This window comes from Patella vulgata, chromosome 1 (assembly GCF_932274485.2).
Source record: "Patella vulgata chromosome 1, xgPatVulg1.2, whole genome shotgun sequence".
Taxonomy (NCBI): Eukaryota; Metazoa; Mollusca; class Gastropoda; family Patellidae; genus Patella; species Patella vulgata.
The window spans coordinates 12501117-12512415 of NC_065879.2; the positions used below are offsets into that span (position 1 = coordinate 12501117).

The 11299-nt window shown below is 37.1% G+C and overlaps 1 protein-coding gene across 1 annotated transcript in view; it reads right to left on the reverse strand.

The window, feature by feature from the left end:
* LOC126808627 (ribonuclease 3) overlaps positions 1-10657 on the reverse strand; it is a 29014-nt gene extending 18357 nt beyond the window's left edge. Inside the window, exons 1-8 of the mRNA XM_050533514.1 lie at positions 10643-10657; positions 9539-9713; positions 7367-7500; positions 6731-6811; positions 4516-4602; positions 2426-2512; positions 1634-1705; positions 412-565 (exon numbers count right to left, since the gene is read on the reverse strand). Of these exons, the coding sequence (XP_050389471.1) occupies positions 412-565; positions 1634-1705; positions 2426-2512; positions 4516-4602; positions 6731-6811; positions 7367-7500; positions 9539-9686 (763 nt within the window). The 5' untranslated portion in view covers positions 9687-9713; positions 10643-10657. The remainder of the gene's footprint in view (positions 1-411; positions 566-1633; positions 1706-2425; positions 2513-4515; positions 4603-6730; positions 6812-7366; positions 7501-9538; positions 9714-10642) is intronic.
* Positions 10658-11299: the final 642 nt, after the last annotated feature.

Below are 11299 nucleotides of genomic sequence, written 5' to 3' on the forward strand. Positions count from 1 at the left end.
TCCCATCCGAACGACTAGACAGCTGTCCTTGTCAGGCCCTCCGTCCTGCATCACTGACAAGGGGGAACCTTGCCGGAAAATCTGGATGAACTTTCTCAGCCAATGCAGGGATCGAACACCCGACCTCCAGGCTAGAGAGTCAGCGTTGTACCCACTTAGCCACGGGAAAAAAAAAGAAAAAAAAAGAAAGAGAGAAATGGGATTAAACATCAACTTGACAGAAATTAGGTCATTTTGGGACTAACATATGGTTCAATTTTATATTTCAATAATTCATTTGCACATAGGTGTCTTTAACACTGGCGGTCTTCATTAACCCGGTTGGAACAGAAAAATAGGATGTAAAACTCCATTGTATTCATTCATTCATTCATTCATTCATTCATTCAAGAATTTACTTATAAAGTTTACCTGGAAGAGATCTGGAGAATCTGGGCATTAAATGCATGATATGACAAGCACTTGTACTCTTACTTCCAGGCCCTCTCCAATCAATATCCATTAACTCTAATATCTCATTGAATAAATACTGGGTAAACAAGTCTAAAGATCTGACAGTATAGTTCTGAAACAAAATAATAATAATATCGTCATTTATAAAGCGTGTTAATTCTGAAGAACAGTTTCAAAGGCGCTGTTGGTTGTTATATTCACTGATTATCAATTCAGATCAAAATGAAGTGAAATAAACTGGGGTTTAACGTCCTACTGTTCTGCTTCGAATGGGCTATTGAAGACGACAATTTGCCATGAGGAAAATTTAAACCCGGCCTACTCTTATATTGAATTCCAACTGACAGGGGACCTTTTATGTGCACACCAATAGGTACAAGGGACTTCGTTTTTTCATCCCATCCGACAGTTGCCATTATCAGGGCCTCTGTCATGCACCACTGACAAGGGGAAACCACGTTGGGAAATCGCGTTGCATTTTCTTGACCAAAACCGGGAGCGAACCGGCGACCTCCAGTCTAGCAAGCCATTGTCTTACCCACTTAGCCACCATGGCTCCCTGGTTTCTTCCCACTTCTAAAGAGAGAGAGAGAGAGAGAGAAATGGGGTTTAGCCTCCACTCAACACAAACCAGGTCATTTCGGGACTAACATATGGTTCAATTTTATTTCAATAATTTGCTTGCGTGTAGGGGTCTTTAGCAGTGGGAGGAACACAGAGGACCTGGAGAAACCCCAAGAGGTTGGACAGTGTGCTATGAGGGAAATTTTGCCAGGACAGAGGCACTACGGCCTACTCTTATTTTGAATTCAAATAGTCAATGAATCTTTTACGTGCACGCCAATGTGTACACGGGACATCAGTTTCTTTGCAGCATCCGAATGACTATATGTTGTCACTTGCCAGGCCCTCTGTCCCACATCACTGGTAAGAAGGAACCATGCCGGAAAATCACGATAAATTTTCTCGGCCAACACAGGCATCAAACAACCTAGCCAACCTAGAATTAGCCAGCCAACATCCTACTCACTGAGCCACAGATAACATATAATTGGCACCTTTGAATCAATGGTACGCCAACATCAAAGGATGATGTCACATCTGTATTATAAGGTATGTGCTCTTTCAGAATTATTAAATGAAAATAAAGCATTTATACATGTAAAAATTAGTAATTTACCTCTGGTATTGGTTCTTGTATAAAATGTATGGTATATTCTATATTAAATCTTATTACACGACAAATTGGCATCTAGAAAAAAAAACAATATACGACGTGTTGTGTATATATATATTTAAGAAGACGTCACAGATAAAATTTTATTGAATAATTTAGGATAATTTTTCACAATGTACTCTCAGAAACCTTTACACTATAATGATAGCCATCTTGGATGCTATCTTAAATTTTTGAAACGGGTTTCGAAGTGTTTTGGTTCTGTTATGCAAGATCTTTTTCGACGTTCCAAAGTAAATGTACGGTGCTAAGACCACCTTAAGATAAGTTTTCAATGTTTCTATTATTAATTAGAACATGTTTCGCTTTAGTTTTTATATTTTACGCTGACATTTTATTGCTCTAAATCTTCCTAGTGCAAAAATGGGAAACTTGACCTTTTGACTTCCCTGGTCACAAAGAACAAAGGTGAAATTTAGCAAGTTTACATTTATATTGAAAGAGCGATTACTTTCGATCAATTTCAGCATGTTTTCATGATATAAGAATGGCTGCGCATTCACTTTCAGTGCAAATGATCTCATTTGTTCTTTGACCCCGAATATCTCGAAAACGCCCCAACGGCAGACTGATTACCACTCGGCATCACATTCTACGCAAAATTTTACTTTAGAAAAGTTGGGTCTGATTTTGTGCCCATTTGATGGACACTGGCCTGCACTGAGCCTCCGGTCTATAACTGTTAAAATGACTCTGAATTTCAACGACAATAAGGATAAAAAAATAATGTTTTACCTTTTCAAGTTGATAATGGGAGAAGATTGAGAAGCCTTCAAATATATATTCATGATTATCAAATTCTATAATAGTTGGACATTTAGTCTGAAATATATAAATACATTTTAAGAACAGAAAATAAAACTGCACACTGAGTTAATTGGCATAAATATAGAAGAAGGGAAATACTGGTGTATTTAACATATGGTACAATTTTATTTCAACAATTGGGTTGTGTGTAGGAATCTTTAGCAGTGGGAGGAACCAAGAAGCCACAGAGATAATCCATGAGGATAGGCAGGCGATCTGACCCTACCCCTTCTAACGTATAACCTTGGGATTGAAACTGTTCAACTGGACTCAATCACAGGCCTTATGATCTAAAGTGCATTTGTTAGACCATTCCCTGCCCTCTCCCCCTTAGTAAATATATACTATTCAAAAAAAGTAGGGGATATTTGATTTTTAAGTGTTATTAAAGTCACCTAATGAAACTGACGGAGAAACAAATGACAAAATGAAATGAAGTTCACATTCATCGATTTATTCCAAATGATCGTTAGACTAAGTAAGGCACGGACTGACCATTATAAGGGTAAAATGATACCCGGGGTCAAACAGCAAAGTTACCACAGCATCACAACCAAGTCAGTAACGGGTAAATCCTCCTCTGTTTGCCAAACAAGCATTGATCCGACGTGGCATACTCCTAATGAGACGTCTAAGGTCATTTTGGTCCAGATTGTCCCATTCCTGTTGCAACGCGGCAGCAAGTTCTTGGACATTGGCAGGACGTTGTTGACGTTGACGTAACCTCTGTCCAAGCATGTCCCAGACATGCTCGATGGGGGAGAGGTCGGGACTCAGTGCTGGCCAAGGTAACGTGGTGATGTTCTGTTGTTGGAGGTAACCTGTAACGATCCTGGCCCTGTGACATCTTGCGTTGTCATCCTCGAAGATGAAACGGCGGCCATGACGTCGTGCGAACGGCACAACATGGACTGCCAAGATGTTGTCCCGGTAGTACTGGCCTGTAACACACCCTGCAACAACATGTAAAGCCGTTCTTCCAGCAACAGTGATGCCTCCCCACACCATAACAGAACCACCCCCAAATCGATCATGTCTGATGACGTTAACGTCTTGGAAGCGCTCGTTTCGACGACGCCACACCCTCCTACGTCTGTCCAAAAAATCAACAGTGAACCTTGACTCATCTGAAAACATCACATTGCTCCAGCGTCGATTATCCCAGTGTTGATGATCCCTACACCAACGACGTCTTGCCTGAATGTGATGATCTCTCAAACAAGGGATCACGCGAGGACGTCGGGCGCGAAGGTGACCCCTATGCAGTCGATTCCGAATCGTCTGGCCACTCACTCTCACACCAGTGTCTGTTTGAAGACGAGCGCTGATCTGATTTGCTGTGATGACACGATTTCTCAAGGCCAAGGTACGGATAAATCGATCCTGGGCTTGAGTTGTCGCCCTTGGTCGACCTGAGCGTGGTCTGTCCTGTACAGATTGTGTATCACGGTATCTGGACCATAGCCTGCTTATGACAGACTGAGAAACATTCATCGTCCGCGCCACAACCGCCTGTGTTGTGCCGATCTGTAGCATGCCAAGGGCACGTAACCTTTCATTTTGGGTAAGCCGACGCATATCAAAATTTGTTTTCTGGTCACTAAAACAATTAAACTGATGTTTCCACCCTGGAATTCAATGCCACAATGACTGTAACATTCAAAGTCAGAGTCGTGCAAATCTTGGGTTGGACCCCCATGATGATCCCAAGCATCACCTGCATTCCATGCGGTAGCTATTGGTGCGTTTGGGCGTCACATGTAACTGGAAATGTTTCTTCTGTTAGGTTCTATAGTGACTTTTTTCGTAGTCATTTGCATATTTTAGTATTATGCCCCCAAAATCAAATATCCCCTACTTTTTTTGAATAGTATATATATCATATATTCATGATTATCAACAGACATCAGGATCGAACCTGGAGCCAACAGCATATCCTGTGAGCCATTGTGGCTCCTTAATAAGAATGGACGTAAAATGATCATATTATGCTAAAGCGAAAGTATTAATATACTTACTAGAAAGTTGGTAGGTGGAGACATAGCAACACGATAATGAAAGAGTTTATCTTTATTATTGCTACCCATATCACATATAGTTATTTCCTGTAAATATCACATATTCATCATTATATAATAATGAAACAGAATGAAACAGATGGAGTTTAACATCTTAATTTTCTGCGCCAGAAGATAGACATATGTGACCGGTGACAGCCAAATGAGTCAGAAGTCGGACATGCTCATTTAACGCTACGATGTAAAATAGCTACCAGAGCTTGATTTAAAAAAAAATTTTTTTGCGAAATCCGATGCTTTAACTTGTCAATTATTGGAGTAATCCAGACAAATTTAAATATTTAATTAATTTAGTGTGTAAATTGGGTGTTTTGTAAGTAGTGTCATTAAAATTAATGCTAAAAACAAAAGAATTTTCATAAAAACTAGCCATTTTCATCTGCCAAATTGTTTGTGCATAACTTTTTTAATTTTCATCCAATCTTTACATTTTATATATCATTGAAAAGCTTATAACATGTACTTTCTGAATATATGCATAACTCAAATATTATTTTTTACCCCAAGTGACTCATTTGGCTGTCACCGGTCACATATGCCATGCTACTGTCAAGAGATCTTTAACAAGCGGAGGAAAACGACAATAACTCTCGTACGAATAGTCCGAAGTAGCTGGAAGCTAGTAGCTGGAGGACATCTAAACTGGGATCTCAGCGATGCACAAGGGGTTTAACAAGTTGCCGGCAGTGTTATATACCAGATTTTAGGCTTTTTTTATCGACTTACCAAATCGATTTGAATTTTGGGGTGACGTGGCAGTATAGTTGATTGAAAAGTACTCGGCGAGTGCGTTAAATGTGCCGATTAGCTGTAAACAATTCTTGTGGCTGGACATTGGTGAAAAAAATATGTGATTACCTGATCAAATTGTCAAATCGCACCTAGAGGTGATTTGGCGATTTGTGGTAATCACTTCAGAAATCAGTGGATGGACGTTACAGATGAAAATTTGATTGAATGCAAATCACTTTGGCTAATCAGTGGTCGATAAAAACGCCTTTTGTTTTTATCAACCTATTAGTCTGTTAATTATTGAAATGAAATGAAATGAAATGAAATGGGGGTTTAACGTCCTACTGTTTTGCTCCGAACTGGCTAATGAAGACGGGCTTGTAAAAGTAAACAGTTGTATACCCGTCACTCATTATCTAATATAGATCGACCATTTTAAACTACAGGACAGTAGGAACCCAATATTTTTTAACGATTCTCCATGAATTTGCCAACAATGGTTTGAAACTAAACATTAAATACAGAAACTCTGACTTAAACAGCACAACTACATGATAACTGAGCGTTGAGCAGCAAATTGGATTCAAATCCAGTGAAAATCCGACATACAAGATGACATCTAGAGTTGATTATGGTCTGGATATGTTAGTTTTAACTATGTCTAATTAATAATTTAGAAATCATTTCAGGGCTAAAGAAAGACCTGCAATAGACAGATTTAGCTCTTGTATAATGTATATTTAAACAATAGATGATGACCTGAGTAGAAAACCACTGTAGTACCATGGTTACTACAGATTTAAAGTCCAAATGATTTTAAATTCCATCTGGGGCAACATATAACTGGGTGAAGTTCATTAAAGATACATTATGGGAGATTCGGTAATGAGTTGGCAGTTCTCACTATAATAGTTAAAAACTAGATAATGTAAAGGCAATTTGGTGAAAATTTCATTCAAATTGATCCACTATGAACCGAGAACTAAGCGACTGAAATTCCCATAAGCCTCGCTCATCATTACTAAAGTCAGTATGATAAACAGCATAGTCTCGATTATCCATTTAATCGTTTAATTGAGAAGGAAAGTTATGCAGTAAATCGGCTTACAATCCACTAAAGATCGCAGGCTAGCGCTGCCATCTAGAGTTGATTATGGCCTGGATAGGTTAATTAATGTCTAATTAATAATTTAGATAAGATTTCAGGCCTAAAGAAAGAGCTGCGATAGGCAGATTTAGCTCTTGCATAATGTATGTTTAAACAGAAGATATACACAGGGAATGTGTATTTGTATCCTTCGTACCAGTACATACATTTTAATCAAGTATTTTAGTGCTGAGCTGTTCGTACACTAAATATTAATTGTATTCCATCATGTATATCCATTTCCCTTACTAATTACTAGTAAAAACAATTACTCACTTCTTCTCCAGGGTATATATTATGTCTGATTCCAGTTTGTTGTGATTTTAAACTACATCTACATAACGGTCCATCATTTACCTATAATTAATTAGTTACGTGATAATATATTCTACGGTAAAATATCAATATTACGAGTTATTGAAGGTTCATAATTTTTGGGGTACAGGGGTTCTAATTCAGAAAAGATGCAAGATGAGGGGAATTTGGCCTGGGCAGCATTGTTTCTGTGTTCCCTTCATCGAATACCAACTGTCAAAGGTTGTTTTAGACACTGTTCGTTGTCTAGCACTCTGACCTGTACCACTGACGAGGGTCGTTTTAGACACTGTTCGTTGTATAGTTCTCTGACCTGCACTGCTGACTAGGGTTGTTTTAGACACTGTTCATTGTCTAGCTCTCTGACCTAACTGTCAAAGGTTGTTTTAGACACTGTTCGTAGTCTAGTCCTCTGACCTGCACCACTGACGAGGGTTGTTTTAGACACAGCTCATTGTCTAGCCCTCTGACCTGCACCACTGACAAAGGGAAAACACTGGGGTCGAACCTTGGACCTCCTGGTTAGTGAGTTAGTGCATACACACTAAGCCACTGTGGCTCCCAGAGAAAGTGGGGGGGGGGGGGGTAACATCTTACCTGCCCAGGTTCATTGTACCAGAGTTCTGGATGTAAAAGATGAGGATGTTTTCTCTTTCTTTCTAATTCTTCCATCCTGGCATTTACTTCTTCATCAGAGTCAGAACTTGAACTAGAATCATCGGAATCACTGTCTGAAAACATAAAGACCATTCTAAAAAGTTTTGATCAAATCTCAAAACGAAATGGGGTTTAACATCCTACTGACTGTCTGTTCCGACTGGGCTAATGAAGACAGGCATACGCTATACAGTATGCTATGAGGGAAGTTTTTGCCAGACAGCGGCGCTACGGCCTACTCTTATATTGAATTCAAACTGCCAAGGGATCAAATTTAGTGTAAAAATGGAGAAGCGAGGCTAATACTCGAATGACAATCAATGCACACATCTTGTCAAAACTACAATCATTGATAACTTTGCTCAAAATAAAGTAATTTGAATCAAATTTTCAATATATTCATTTTGCATTATCTATTTTTGAAATACTATACTATATTTTATCTAAATCTTACATAAAGTCTCTTTAAAGTTCTGATATGAGTGAAATTTGTCACTGGAGAAATTGACATAAATGAAGGCTGTGTATTGCAGACAAAAATTGTATTTAATTGTATTGCAGGCAAAAATTGTATTTAGTTGTATTGATAGTTGTCTTAACCCTTAACCGGTCATTGTCGACTATAGTCACCACAACGTTATACAGCTAAGTGGTCACGGTCGACTAAAGTCGACCATAGCAAGAACCTTTTTTATTGAGTATTTAGTTTCGTATTTAATTAATATGGTCACGGATTCAGAATGATTTGCAAATTATAGATCAACTTATCCCAAGCAACTTTTTTATTGGTGTCAAGAGTCTATCACTTATAATTATTCGGCAGTAGTCGATTGAAATAGGCATACAAAATATTTCACGCCAGCCTTTATTTAGCCTGACCACTTGACGTCACAACGTCAAAAGGACGTTGACCGGTTAAGGGTTAAAATGAAAACCTACAAGTGAAATGTTGAATGTCACCAATAGTCATGTCAATATTTTAATGATGGAGATTTTCTGTAATTTGTGTAATAAAATTAATGAAAATCAACAAGCTGGCATTTTGAGGACAAAACGAAAGTAGTACTAGCACCTTCTTACAATTCGCGAGACGCTGAATTGATGTATCGCAATTCTTTTTTATGTTTTTTATTGTCGCTTCAGTAAGTAACCTGTCACTCTTAATTATTCATGTTACACATTATCCATAGGTACACAATATCGTGATATAAAACAGTTTTATTTCTTCCACATCGGCAGGACTAAAAATATCAATTATTCATTTATCCTGTTGTTTTCTTAGTAAATATTGACCTGGTATGAATAGTGATACAAACTGTATCGTAACATATATGAATCCCAATTTGTATCTGACTGCAGTGGCAACAGTGATGAGATTTCAAAATTTTAGTTGTCGGACATTTTCTTCACGAAAATAAAGGGACATAACTCTTATCGTTATTTAAGCAGGTGTTTTCAAACCACAATTAAGAATCACGTGTCAACAAAATATTCAAATCCATACGTAATAAAAAAAATAGGTCACATCATTATTTTTCACATTTAATTCCTGTACGGTATTCAAATTTATGTCAATAATATTCCTACAAAATTACAGGACATCATAATACCATAGAATGAAAGTGTGCTGACTACTGCCCATCCGTACCGCTTTCAAATTCCCCCAAAATTACCATATTTTTCGGCTCATAAGTTGATACATTTTTCAGCAAAGTCCGGCATTCGTCTTATACTCTGTTTCGATTTATATACGGAAGGTAAAAAAAAAATGACATCCCAAAATTTATTTGACCGTAAACCGTAGTAAACGTCGCTCTAATACAACGAGCGAGTGACACCAACTGCTAAATAATCCCATTCGACTCTAAGCATGCGCTATCGTCTAAAACAGTTACGTAATTATTTACATTATTCCAATCGAAATATTCGTCAACATTTCTTAGCGTGTTTATTTATTTATTTAAAAACATAAACCCCATTCAAAATATGATCATAAATCCGACAATATGCCATCAAAATAGAGCAGAAATATTGAATGATATATGAGAGACCGGCTAGTGCCCTATCTCTCAACCACAACCAATGACTAACTAAAGATTATTTTGTACTAACCACTACTTTCTTGACAATGTGAATGATGATGATGATGATGATGATGTCTATTAGAACATGGTGGTGGTACTGATTCTGTTTGTTTAGCAATGGCTGTAGCTGATCTTTGAACCAATTCTCGTTCAAATAAATCTTCTAGATCTTTCATCTTCTTTGTTCCCTCTATACAACCAGTCTAGATTAGAGATAAATGAACAACATGAAACATCTTACACCGCAACTTGGGCATCATTTAATGTTTAGTTTCACACCATTGTTGGAAAACTGTTCAAATCTGTTGAGAATCACAGAAAACCATTGGGTTTCTACTGTTGTGTAGTTTCAATCTGGTAAAAACACCGATCCTATTTCGTTTCGTTTATTAGTTCAAAATTTCGTTTTACTTGTCTTTACTACACTTGGATCTGGAAGAGTTGTTATTTAACTTGTGTTCTGAATGGTGTCAGGGATAATCCAATGAAACGGTCTGTTACGGCAAGCTTTAGGCGTGTTTTGCACGGAAATGTGGATAATCTACTAGTAACATCAATGCTGATTGGTTAATCAAATGTCTGACGTCATAGGGTCATAAGTCGGTCTTTTGACCCCTGACGTGACCTATGGCTATAACTTGTCAGATCTTCATGTAGTGTAGGCCATCGAAAGTATAAAAAAACGAAACGAAATATAGATCTATATTTTAATCAGATTGGTGTAGTTTTGACACGCACAGGTCTAGTGTTTGGTAGCCCACAGACCAACAGCAAGAACCCAGGTGAAAATTTTGTATGTGTAGGACCAAAAGTGTCTACAGATACACATGCAAGTGATGCGTTAAGTCTTACGTACAGGTTTACTAAAATTTCCCCCGTAGTACTATCTGGGAAGATACTATCTGGGAGAATTTGGATTAACCATTACACAACAGGCTAGGTGTATAGGGCATTATCACACATTTTGGGATATTGTATATTTACCCAAATTTTAAAAAATATATATATTTACCGCATGGTTATTTGTAAAATATATATTTACCACCTGGTTATTTGCAAAATATATATTTACCACCTGGTTATTTGTAAAATATATATTTACCGCATGGTTATTTGTAAAATATATACTTACCACATGGTTATTTGTAAAATATATACTTACCACATGGTTATTTGTAAAATATATATTAACCATATGGTTATTTGTAAAATATATGTACATGTACTATTTACCATACTTATATATAAATAATTATTTATATACATTAGTAAATTATCCAACACATTAATATTTGTAAAATATATCTATTATTTACTGTACATGGTTATTTATAAAAAAAGATATATTATTTACCACATGGTTATTTGTAAAATAAAGATCGGCAGGTGAACATCTGATCCAACTTGGTTCCACATTCTCAGGTTCTATGTTACAACTTTCTTCTGGTTCATCTTCAAAATTTCTACTTGTACTGTCTCTAAAAAAATCAGAAACATCACTTAATGCATTGTTTTTGTGTTTATTACAAATTTAACGTCAAATACATTAGGCATGATATTATGCACAGGGGTATAGTGAAGTTGTTCAGTATAATAAATAGGGGAACTCCATATAAAAAGGGTGTGTAATCTATGAACTTAACACCCTTATATTACTGTATAAATGAGAACAGAGAGAGAGAGAGAGAGAGAGAGAGAAAGATGGGGGTTTAACGTCCACTCATCACAAACTACGTCATTTTGGGTCTAACATATGGTTTAATTTTATTTCAATAATTCGCTTGCGCGT